Genomic DNA, 13,203 nt, shown 5'->3' with positions numbered 1-13,203 from the left:
ACTGCTTACACAGACTTCCAAAAAGGGAGGAAGTCAAAAAGGGAACCACTAAGAACTGCAAGCTGTGCTCCAAGCCTCTTGCATTTCAGGAGGATGCAATAGGGATGGAGGTGATGTGTAGAGCTGAGAGGTGAATTAGCTTGGAGTGACATGAATCACATGGCTTGGGGCTACACAAACACTGTCACAGACTGGAAACGTGACTTTCCTCATGAAAAGGGCAGTGAAATGATTCTCTGGGGTTTTCTTTACACTTCTAAAGTTTGTGATACTACTGTTCTTTCACATGCTGGATGGAAGCAACATACCCTACTATTAGCAGATTCATACATATCTCCTTCCACTTTCCTGGCATAAGCCACCAAGTTCTCCATGCGGCGATCCTTCAGTGCTGCTGGATCAGGAGTGGGGAAGATGGCTTGGACACTGCAAGGACAGAGCAACAATAACAGAAAAAGATCTTCAGAAAAAAACCCCAAATCAGTATACAGCTTTATGATAATCACCCTGGATGTTTCCTTACACATCAGATATGTAAAAACATATCAAAATGGTTAAAAACATAGTATTTTACTATTTCTCACAGGATTAAAACAAATAAAATTATGAAAATAAAGTGAGGTTTAACAATCTGGAATCTAAATAACTGTTCACCACAGTACAGCAAATTTACTGGCAAATTTATTAATTCCATGCCCACTCCTTAATGAGCACGAAGAACAAAATGAAGAGGAGGATTAAAGCTAACAACCCATCCTGAGTGGCCTAACACCTGAGAACCACTACTGCTAACTTTCTTTTCAGCTTAATAGCAGAACTACTGTATTGAAATTGTTTAAAAACATTGAGGAAAAAGGCAGCCTTGGTGAATACTTACAGTTTATGCACTAAATGATTGCGCAGGTCCTGAGTGACATGTTCATGCCATGCTTTCCTTACCCCGGTACTCGAAGGAGGTGCAGCCGTTGGCATTGAGCTGAGGTTTCCAACATTGCCAGAGTTTGTGCCATCATTAATTAGTGGGCTAAAATAAAAAGGGACTGTTAGAGCACCAGAATGCAGAGTTTTGTTATAGGTTTGATGCCTGAAGTAATTTTTGAGTTGTTGCTTTCATCACTTTTAGCTATTGCATCAAACATTCTCTTAAATGAAATTTTGGCATCAACAAACTGCAACCCCTGAAGCAGCAAAGCTCAGGAGCTCACAAGGCACATTCACAGTGTGAATGGTAAAGAATCACAAGTATGAACTTAAAAATACAAAATAATCTTCCTTTGGGACTTCATCTAAAAGCAGTAAATATTGTGGGGCTCTCAGGAGGCACAAGTGGCAGCTCTGGAAGTGAAAGAGGAGAGAGAGCAGAGCTGTACACGTCCATCTCCATGCCAATACAATCAGTTTTTAAAGCATGCTCTTATTTATGTTCATAAGCATGGAAATAAATGTTTAATTGAGCAAGAATAAAAATGTGTGCATTACTTATTTGTCCCAAGGGATGTTGGAAGAGCAGTTTCAGAAATTAGACCCGGTTGCTGGTCTGTTGTTATTCCTCCTGCAGGAAGGTTCATCTGGTTGGCTCCTTTGGGACAAAATTAAACATCATTGGTATACAGTTCACAATTTTGACAATAATATGACAAAATTGCACTTTACTGACCCACCTGGCTAACAAAAGAAGCAATTTATCAGGTTAAGTATTTTTATAACAATACCTGCTGTGCTGCACATTCAAGGCTATTTATGGAACCAAGTTACTTTCAGTCTAAACTACAAAAATGAGTCCATTAAAATTTTAAATTCATAAACCCTTAAGATTAGATCAATAAGCTATAAAGAAGGTAATAGTAGCAATTAAGATGCAAAAAAAAAATGTATTTGAGACAGAATTGTCTATTAGAACAGGGAACAATTGTTAAACCAAAATTCTTCAGAAATTCTGTCTCATCACCTCAGAGAATGAGCTATGGGCTGTATTTTAACAGAAACTAAAACTCCTGCTATTTGTCAAAAGCACTACATTCAAAACTTCCTAAAATTCAAATGTAAATGAATAGTAGTGTATATAAAGAGTGTATTTTTAACTTACTAAACAACATGAACAGACAGTCACTACTCTGACCAAACAAAATACCAGACTGTCCTAAAAATTCAACATCAGTTATTTTAACTCTTTTTTTTTCTTGGTCTTTTCTCCACCTACCCAGTGCATTAATGGTCCTCATTTGCTGGTGAGCCTGAGGCTGTGCTGGCTGCTGGCCTTGGACCTGGGGCTGCAGCTGTGTTTGGGGCTGGTTGCCATATGGCAGCCCCAGGGCAGCGTAGGCTCGTTGCATGGAGCTGGGGTCAATTGGGTTGGGATTACTTAGTGCTGGAGTGTTCTGCTGGCCCGTGCCAACAGAACCGATGGAATTCTGGATCCCACCAGCTGGAGACCCTAGAAGGGCTACAGAGGAGAGAAAGAAGAAGAGAAAATTCAAACTCAGTGAGGATAAGGAGTAAAACCAGTCATGGCAACAGTCACCAGAACATGCACATATTCTATGACACAGATCTTTTTCTGCCAGAGGACAGAACAACACCCGAGATGACAAGTGGGGAAGCTCAGCCTTTGATTCTACAGGACAGAACCCACCCTGGCTATTAATCCATGCAGTCTAAAGAAAAATGCTGTAAATTTCAGGCAGATAAACCCATAATTACTTGTATTAGATATATAGCACAGGCTCCTATATAAGGCTAAATAGGATTTTCATGCTTGGGGACAGTAAACTAAGGGGGGAAAAATTTAATTCCTCTACTTCCCTCTTTCCCATCAATACCATTTTAGGTCAAAATATTTGGCTCCAGAACAGAGATCCTGAGTTCAGCAGAAACACTGTGTCCTTGGACACAAAGGTAATACTGAAGATCTGTTGGTAGAAATTTTCATTGCGAGCAGTCACCAGACGAATCCTCTGAAGGCCAAATTACCTTAAATCCCAAGTTACTCAGAGATATGAAAAGCCCTGAGGAGTCTCAGATTGTACTGGCTAAATCTAAAATAAGTTGTAGAGTCAGTAAGGGTAAATAATTTAGATGATATTTAGGTATTCATTAACCTACATGGCTACCACAACCAACCAACCTCTCCCACCATAGAGATGTGTGGAAGAGTCATTTTCATTGTAGACAGAAAACGGAAACAACAGGGAAAAGTAGTATTTACTTGAACCAGAAGAGAGCAAAATTTTGCATTTTGGTTCTCATTTTAGCTGCCATTCTAAGTAATACCATGTTCCCTAGTGAATGACCCATGGAGTACAACCCTCAGCACAGAGACACTGCATTTTGATAATCAGGACTCTGGTAGAAGTAACACTTCCTTCACATTTTCCCCCTCAGGTAATTAAACAAGTAATGTGCATTACAAATGTGTGAACTAAACTTAGCAACAGTAATGGCTCTTAATATAGGCAACAATAACTGTTTTATTGAAATATTAGTAGGGGCACGTGGTTAGATAAAAAAGTCATGAAAACAAGCCTTCTGAGACATTAACAGCATTATCCAGGCTTTCTTAAATCCTTCCCCACTATGGAAACTGAATCACTGAAAGAGATACACAGGCTTCTAGCTTCCACCCAAGAGAAAACACACACATTGCAGAGTCCAGACTTTTCCCTCTCCAGATGAGAAATCAATTTGATCTCATTTGCCAAAGAACTACAAATAAATAAACTCAGATATCTCCCTCTCCTGAATGAGCAGCGCTACAAAAACCATCCTTTTTCCCCCCAAAGGACAATCCACAGTATTTTAAATGTTGGGATTACCATGGAAATTAAGGCTTATGCATATTTACACTCTGTGGACACACTCACAATAACTTTTGAACTCACTGATCACATCCAAGAGAATTTAAAAACAAAGGCAGAAGCTGATTAAGATCCTATCAGCTTAATTAAAAAAAAAAGGCATATTAAAGAGCAACTCTATGAATTCTTCATTGGACTCCATGCAGTACTCTGGAATCACACAGTCTGGAGAAAGATGCCTCTACACTACTGCAAGCCAAGGAATAGGAAGGATAAACAGCACAAAAGTTGTGGCACCCTGGAATTCAAAAGGCTTCAGAGGCTGCTGTCACAGCACAGATTGATTCAGGAGCTAATAAGAATTCCAGCTTGTGAGAGGATGATAGTCCACCAGAAAAATTAGGACAAACCCCCCCAATCTGCTTTCAGTGCTGGAAGTGTGGAGATGGCAGAATGCCCACAGGTGGTGCCAATGTTTGGGAAGCAAGGAAAGGCTCTGGCCACCCCATTGAGGAGAGCCCAGCCTTCCACACCCCTCATGCTCTCCTGGGGAAAATCCACTGGCTGTCTGAGACAAGCTTGGCTTGGAGCTCACTTGGACAGGCTCAGCACCTCCAGCCACGGCTCTGGGCTGAGCTTTGGCAGCAGCAGCAGTCTCTACAAAGCACAAGTTCAGCCCTTGTGTTACAACAGTTTTAGACTATTTGGCCTCAGCTTTTCTACAATTCACAACTCAACAGGATCCTGTTCTGAGTATTTCCCAAGATCAGGAATCTGGTTTTGAAGGAGGCTTTTTTGTCTGTTTGTTCACTGGTTTTATATGAAGGCATGACATTATCTGTCAAACAAGAAAATGGAGGCAGAGAGTATTGAATTTCCACTCTGGAGAGACCCAAGTGCAAATGCTGTCCCTTCTGTGGCAGATACTGCAGGAAATAAAGTCAACTAAAATAAATGCAGCCCTGGAACACACACATTAGGCCACTGCTACGTGAAGCAATGTTACTGCAATTTACTTTTCTTAACTGGTGCTTCAGACTTTGAGGAGCCCATGACAGAAGTTACAAGTGTGAAGTGAGCTCTGGAATTCACACTCTAAATGCTGTAAAGACAACTGGCTCTGTGTGCCCCAGTGTCACTTGTGTTCATGTACCTGAGGAGGGAAGGTTCAAACAAGCACAAGCTAAGCAGCCCCAGTGACATCCCAATGACCCAGAAGGCACCAAAACCATCAAACAGCAGCTCACCTGCAGGATGCCTGCCTCAAGTAGTGCTGTTTAATGACACTGCACTCATGTCTTCTAGAGGGGAACCCCCCAGCTAATTAAATTTATTTTAAGCACAGATTTCTAATGCTATTTTAAGTATGAATGCCCAGCACTCCTCTAACCTGACCAGTCCAGTGAACATATTAAACCATTTTTGAGAATTTTAAATTCCTAAACTCTAAAGATTAGATCATTAAGCTAGAAAGAATGTAACACTAACAAGATGCAAAAAGAAAGTAGCATTTAAGAAAGAATTGTCTGTTAGAACAGCTGGCAATTGTTCAACCAAAATCCTTCAGCAACTCTGTCTCATCACCTCAGACAACAAGCTATGAGCTGATTTAAATTTAGCCACACTGGTTTAAATGTTTGAATTTGCTTCTGAATTCTTTAACTGGGACTTGTTCTGTCCTGTTCCTCTCTCTGCTTGTCCCACGGTGGTTGGAGCAAAATTTGTGCTGGTGCTCTTGACTCACCTCAGCACAAGCCTGTCCTGCCCTCAGAATTAGGCAGGTACACGAAGGTAAATGCACACAATCATTTAATTAAAGGCTGTGTCTTGAATCAAATCATGGGGTAAAATTTTATGAGGAACTTGAAGCAGGAAGTGTCAGTTTCAAACTTCACCGCCAATGCCATTTTAATTTTTATTTAAGTTAAGCCTTCAGTACAGCACTGGATCAGTCATCAGTGGAAATCCTTAATCCATGGACCTTTATCCACCATGTGGCTCCATGGGATAACTGATGGGTCACCATTATATGATTTCCAGCAATTGAAAAAACAAGAGACATGTTTTGTTTGTAGATCTTACAGTCACTGACAGTAAGACTTGAACAGGCTGGATTTCATTTTGTTTTCACAGGAAAAAGACTCCACTGAAGAAGTTGCTGCTCCTCCTTCTCCTGGATACATTTCCCTGTGCATGGATGCACTCACTCCCTCCTCCTCTGCAAAGGATTGGCTCCCAAATGCTCCACATCCAGGTTCTCTCCCATGTTCTGCCTGTTCTCAATAACCTGCTACATCAGCCAGCCAGATCATGGTCCCTGCTGCCATTTGCCTCATCTGACTCCTGCTCCTTCATCCCCGACTTCACAGACACCAGAATTTCTGGTGTTTTCTCTAAAATCACACCTTTAGGTGAAGATTAGTTATCTCGAGTTTCATCTTTCTGAATCCAGCTCTCTCCTTGCTGCATTTTATTTAAAATTTTCCTACAAGGACAGTTCCAGAGGAGATCAGCTCCAAGTTCACAACTCCCCTTTCCAGTTTCACTCATCTGAGTGTGCATCCCAGGGGTTTTCCAGGGTCCCCTGGTCCTGGAATGATGCACACCAAGTGCTGCACATGGGGATGGCCCAGGACACTACAAATGGGAGCAGATCCAGGAGCTGGGGCACCTGCCCAGGCCAGGAATGGAAGAATTAAGGAACTCAAGCAAGTGGACGACAAGATGAATCTTCAAAAAAATAACTGACACAGCTACAAAACTAGGAAATCTATCAACAACTGTTTGCAAAAGTTTGTAACTCATATCTTGTTGGGCCCAGCAGGGAGAAAGAACTTCCTAACAAAAACAAGCCTTCAACCCCAAAATACTTAAACCAAATTTCAAGCCATTACTTCAAAACACAGGATTCACTTGCTTATTCAAAAGAAAAGCTAAATATTTTACCATGTGCAAAATAGTATTTGTTTTCCAGTTTCCCCTGCCCCCTCAGAGGTACATGGGACACACAATAAGAACCATGTGGAACAGAAAGAATTTTAAATTTGTCCCAATATGTCCTATTAACAAGTCAGGTCACTATCAATCATTATAGTAAAATATAGTTCAAGAGTACTTTAAAATAAATAAAAAAGATGACACAAAGGAAACCTGGCACAATGTTCTTTGCAAAAAATCCCAACAGTAAAAGACCTGCACAGAAACAGCTCCATGGCAATAACCTAAACCCCAGGACTTTCCAGGACTTACAGATCCCCAAGGAGTAGGAACAGAAAGCTACAAAAGCACAGGAATGACTGTGCATGGAAATGAGGCACCACCTTGCAATGGCTCAGCAGTGCTCAGCTGCACAATGTTCTAAAAGGTGGGCACCCTTTGAAGCAGCTTCTTGAAAGCCCAGCATGGCCACAGCAGGACTGAAATAACAACAGGAAAACAGGGATGGGCCCAGGAAGGAGGGTTCTGGGCTCTGTGTAGGGAAGGCAGCCTCACAGTAGGAGGAGGATCATTACACTCCTCATTCCTTTTTCCCTTTCTGAATGTTCCCTGTATTCTACCAAATGCAGACTCCCTCCTCCTCCCAGTTTAGTAGAAGTTACTGTGATTTATTCTTAAGAAAGACAACGTTTTCTTCCAGTCTAAAACTAACCCAACTGTAGTTAGTATCCACCTGATCAGGCACAACATTTAAAAATGCACACACCAATGTAAATCATTTCACAAACCTTCCTGAGTGCACAAAAAGGGGTATCTTTTATAATACAGCTAAACAAGTACTTTTAGTGTTCCTCTTTCACCTCCCAAGAAACCATAAGGTGTTATGTGTATGACTCAGAGACATAATCCAGAACAAAGAACCCTGCACCACTGGATTATTGATTAACTGAATAGGAGAAGGAGATTTCATATTTATCTCCCTCCATATGCAACAAGAGAGATAAATTCTACACTTACCCACTATAATTCTGTTGCAGTCAGACAATATCATATTTGATCCCATAGCAAAATTATTTTTAAGGCTTGTCTATGTTCCAGTTTTTGTTCTCTTATGATCAGCTGTATGAGCAACCAAACAAATAGTGCACAAACTACTTTTTGCCAGCAGCTTGTATTGAAAAATACAATTCTGTTCTGGTAGATGTTGTTAGCACTTTGATAACAACGGTGTAATAAGGATGTTAAGCACAAATGGACCATGTCATATTAAAAAGCAAAGCTTTCAACACATTTTTTGAGGGTCAAACAAGTAATCACTTGCAACAAATTACTGCTTTCAAATCACAAGATTTATCTTGTTCACCATGGAGAAGTTTGGTAAAATGAAAACAAAATCCTGACCTCCAAGTAGCTACAACTGTAATTTTTTCAGTTTTGGAGGAGGAAAACCCCTCCTTAAACCATAAAGAGAACATGCTCAATGGATAATTTTGGTAGTTTTAGCAGCTACTCTCCCCCCTGCCTTAATCCCACCTAACCTAGGAGCAATTCTCCATCCTCCAAGGTTGACTGATGTTCCACACTGCAGTCTCAGCTTAGCTGGAAATCAGCAGAATGCTTCCAATCCAATTCCAATGTACAAGCGTTGCAAGTTCTGCAGCTATTTTCCACTTCTTAGCCTTTATTTAAATAGACTTAGGCATAACATTACTTAAGACTTCTAGAACTTTACATCAATGCTGTAAAATGTTCCACCCTGGCATCTTTTCAAAGGACTTGATGAGAAGCAAACCTACCAATATAAGTTCAGAATTTTCTTTTTCAGAGCAAGAGGGAAGAAGAAATAAACTACAAATGGACTGGCCCCAAGGATCAGTAACAGCTCAGCTATTATAAAAACCAGGCATGATTTGCAGAACTACAGCTAATCTATACCAGTGTTAAATACACTTAATGATTAAGACACCCAGACCTTTCTACATGAGAGAATTATTTTTTCATTTTTGATTATTTTAAATCATTAGCTTTTTTATTTAAGCTATTTTTAGCAGCAAGAAACACAATCAAGTAACTTATCTCCTCTCCAAGCCCCCACCTACATCCAAACTGCTTCATAACTGGAATCTATTGACCTGCCTCACAATGGAACACCAGTTAGAAGTTGCCACACCCTTTAGAAAAGATGTGTGCTTGAACTCATACTTTCCCAGTTATTTGGTATTTAAGTACATTTATGTATTCAAGTATTACTGTATTTAAGTAATAAATTGCATTCAATGATCAGAAATGGAAATTCACTGGTATATTTATCCTTGCACAAGATTGTTAACAGCTACTAAGTTTGTTAGGACACTGTCAAGAGTTTATTTCTCCATTGCACAAGTGATCAACTTTGGTTTAACAGTTTTAATGGTGACAGCAGTAAGAGAAATACTCACGTTGTTGGTTTCTTTTGTCACTGGCATTTTTCAGAGGAAGGCACACGGGACAGTCGTGCCGAGTACAATTCTTCCAGTGGGAGATGATTTGTCTCGAAGATGCACAATGAGCAACTGCAGCAAGGGAAAGCAAGAGTTAAAAGTCACTCCTTGGTTAATTGGTTTTGAATTATTTCCTTTTTTAGAGCAATTCTATTCTTCAACTGGTTTTGAATGATTTCGTTTTTTAGAGTAACTCTTTCTTGTTCACAAGCAATACTAAAAGCACAAACAAGTAAATTTTTTTGTGATCTGCCAAATGAAGGAAACTAGTCCTAAAATTTAAGACAAAGACATGGTGGACACTACACCCTCCTTATACAGCAGAGATGAGAAGGATGATGGCAAGGCTACACTGCTACCATCCTACTTCCAAAAGGCAAATATTGCAGTACTGTACATGTAACTAAACAGGACTGAAATGTCTTGTGGTCCAAGTGCAAATGAAGGAAACTAGTACTGAAATTTAAGACAAAGACACAGTGGATTTCATACTTAATACAACAGAGGAGATGAAAATGCTTGCAAGGCTGCACTGGTACCACCCTACCTGAGGAGAGCAAATGTTGCATTCTGTTTTCTAAACGGGCACAGCTGGGAGCAGCTCAACCACAGAGCCAGTGCTGGCACTCCTTTGTGCCAGGCACAGGGGACCCTCTGGCTGAGCAGAGCAAGGCTGGGCACGGGGAGGGCTCACCTTGGCAGGCCTTGCCAGCCTGGCAGTGCGTCATGTGGTTGAGGACGTTCTTCATGGTGCGGCAGTGCGGCAGGGCGCAGGCGCGCACCTCGCCGTTGGCCTGCTCGCGCCGCTGACACTTGTGGGCGTGGAGCAGCAAGACCAGCTGCTGCTGGATCAGCTTGCGCTTCTCGGGGTCTGCCGTGGGCCCGGTGGCCATGGCCTGCGTGGGGACGATTCCCACTTGCTGGACTTGGGTTTGCATCTGGGACTGAGAGAAGAAAGGAGAGTTCAGCGTTGTGCTGGTGAGCCACATGTGGTGCTGGTTTTTATCTTGTACAAGGATTTGAGTATCACAAAAAGAGTTCACTGAGCTACAAGGGTTATTGCACCACTCCCTGTAGTGCTCTTGGACATTTCTAATGCTCAAACATCGGTGTACTGACAGTTAAACACTCTGTTAAAACACACAAACAAGTGTTAAAATAACGAGCCATTCAAAATACTGTTTATTAGAGAGACCATAATTCCAACAGCAATGAGCTCTATCTTATGAGCTCAGATGTGGAACTCTTTAAGGTCCCTTCCAACCCACACCATTCTATGATTCTATGAATTCAAGATTGTTTAGTACTATATTTTCATACTGTAGGTCAGATTTTCATCTCATACATTTTATAGACATCAATCCTAGCTCCTTTTCCATAACAAAAAGAGAAGTCCAATGGGACAAGACAGTGAAAATTCTATGACTGTCTCCACGTATTACAGCAAAAGGCAGAGCTGATTTTCCAAACCTTAGTTAATCCTTTTTGTCTCCAAGTGATATTCCTTCCACAGAGACAATTCCCAGGGCAAGCTGTATATAGCTTTCTCCTAGTAAGGGCCACCTAAATCTGGGTTGCATTATGGCTACTGAAGAGAACTAGAGCTACCACAGGGTGACACTGGGTTCTATCAGCTTTAAAACCCAGTGTTTTACTTCCAGCATCCATTCTTTATGGACACACTTCTGCACCAAGGCCTGAGCTCTGCCTGACAGCTGCAAATCCACAGAGCTCTTCAGTTTAAGGCACAGCTCGTAACAGTGCAGAAGAGAAACAGCCTCTTTAACATGTCAATTATTCAGCACAGATCAGGCAGCTTTTCTGTCTTCCTGGACAAATGTAGAAACTTGACTTTCAAGATTAAACATATCCACAGCCTGCAATGACTCCCCTAGCAGGAACAGATATGGGACTGTACAAGTGCTGCAATCCCTGTGATTTGCAGCCTGAATTAATCTTATGGACAAACAAGCAACTGTCCCAAGAATCAATTTGATCATGCACTGTGAAAACAGGTTACCACAGGAAAGCTCAGCAAATTCCAAGTTACCTAAGGAAAACCAGCCCTGAAAAACACTTTTAAATAGAATATAGGAACATTAGGATTATGCTGGGGAGGTAATAGAGGAAATAGTTCAGTACTGCCTGCAGAACTACTAACCTAGAGCCTACTACAGCCTGCGTACCACATTTAAAGAAAATCAGGTTTAAGTGTCAGCATACACCATTTCTAGCCCATTCTACTTCTGACCTTTGAGGATTCCCCAGGAAATTCCACAGCCTACAAAATCCTAATTTTCTTAGATCAACACAAAGTTCCCTGCACAAGTTCTTTCTACTCCAGCAGCAAGCTTTGCCCCTGCACATCAGGTTTTGGAGCTGGCTTTTCTTCTGGGGAATGAAGCACACAAGATCAAGTAGAAAACACCATGTCTGGTATTTGATGGAAGAAGTGGAGACTCTGCCACTTGATAATGATTATAATAAATCTTAGACAAAGAGGAGTTGCTGAATCTGTTTGTCTTGAACTTTTAAGATAAAGAACAATGAAAGGAATAAGGGGGTGAATGAAGGAAACCCATGAACATCTGCTCCCACTGCATGCAGCTGAAATTCAGTCTTCCATTTCTCCTGTGAGCAAATCCATAGAGCAGAGAGGTTTTGCTGAAACAATTCTTAGGTCACAAATAGGAAACAATTAGTTCAGCTAATCTGCAGAAAAATACAGGGATCATGCCAAAGAAAATCTTGTTGGACGCGATGCTTTCATCCCAGTCAAAGAATTGTTTCCCAAGCCAAGTCCTCCTTTTGTTATTACCCTTCCAGTTAACAGACACAACACAGCTGTATCAGCACAGATGCCATGAGCCAGGAGGGTAACTTGAAGATTGAGTAACAAAAAAAAAGCAGAATTGCAGAGTATCAGTGGTTTGAAGAACAAAGCAGTCTCACTCCAGATCAGCTGTTGCTGGTAGGCACAAAAACCCCTCAGAATATAAAGCTTCTTCAGGTTGCTTCTCCTGACTGACTGACACTGTTCTTGCTGAAACAGGAAGTTCAGGCACTTCTGTACCCACAATTAAAATCAGTAATTCAATAGTCAGATAAGGCAAATAAGATAATTTTGCTTCTCCTGTCACTTGCTCCACCATCAACAGAGCAAATGGATCAGGGGTTGGAAATCTGTTAAAGCCTCTGACAGAGATGGGAATGTCAATAATCAGTTTTCTAGAAACTGAGTTATGCATACTTCTATAGGGTAAGGCAGCTATTCCCTTAAAAATTATGGAAACTCAATCACAGAGGAAGATGGTTCTGCCCTGTCCCTATCCTGAAGGGCAAAAGCTTCCTGCACGTCTGGGCAGCACAGATGCACAAGTATCTCCTTCTTGAGGACCTGGATGGACTCAAAGTTCCCTGGTGGTTTTACTTTACTGAAGTGACCAGCAATTCTCCACGTTTTTATGTATTTATAGTCAAAACCACTCAACATTGTTGGGATGGAACACTATGTACCTTTTCTTAGAAAAGTAGGCAGCAATCTCAGCAGCAGTGGCAATCTTACAGCAGGTAAACAATGCAATACAGAACTCTGCCTCAGCTCCACTCTACAGAACATTATGGTTTTAAAATACTTTTCTTCTGTAATTTCTGTTTATTTCCATGTTTTTTTCCTTCTCCCTGATAGAAGAATGTGACTTTCAGTGTATGAGGACAAATCCTGTGTTTAAAAAAATGCCTTTTAGTTCTAGAAAGAGGTTTGTAATCAACAGCAGATCTCAGTGAGGTTAAGAATCCACTGTCATGATCCCACACACGGGTACATTAAGGTGAAACACTCCCAAACTTCTTCAGTTCCACAGGCTTAAAGTGTGATGCTGAAGGTCCCTTCCAGAGAAGGAATACCAGGCACAAAGTGGATACACACATGAACTGCAAATGTTTCAATTAGTAATATATATATAAATAGAACTTTCAATTAGCAATATTTC

The 13,203-nt window shown here is 41.0% G+C and overlaps 1 protein-coding gene across 5 annotated transcripts in view; it reads right to left on the bottom strand.

Annotated features, from left to right (window-relative positions):
* The window catches only part of CREBBP (CREB binding protein), a 93,508-nt gene that overhangs the window by 35,424 nt on the left and 44,881 nt on the right, over positions 1–13,203 (bottom strand). For all 5 annotated transcript variants that reach the window (XM_064390319.1, XM_064390318.1, XM_064390315.1 and 2 more), the window contains 6 exons: positions 9,906–10,155; positions 9,170–9,283; positions 2,201–2,443; positions 1,480–1,579; positions 878–1,024; positions 309–426 (listed from right to left, as the gene is read on the bottom strand). In XM_064390319.1, coding sequence (XP_064246389.1) covers positions 309–426; positions 878–1,024; positions 1,480–1,579; positions 2,201–2,443; positions 9,170–9,283; positions 9,906–10,155 — 972 coding nt within the window. The remainder of the gene's footprint in view (positions 1–308; positions 427–877; positions 1,025–1,479; positions 1,580–2,200; positions 2,444–9,169; positions 9,284–9,905; positions 10,156–13,203) is intronic.

The sequence above is a fragment of the Passer domesticus genome, chromosome 15 (genome assembly GCF_036417665.1).
Source record: "Passer domesticus isolate bPasDom1 chromosome 15, bPasDom1.hap1, whole genome shotgun sequence".
Taxonomy (NCBI): Eukaryota; Metazoa; Chordata; class Aves; order Passeriformes; family Passeridae; genus Passer; species Passer domesticus.
This window is presented reverse-complemented; position numbering and strand designations above follow the sequence as displayed.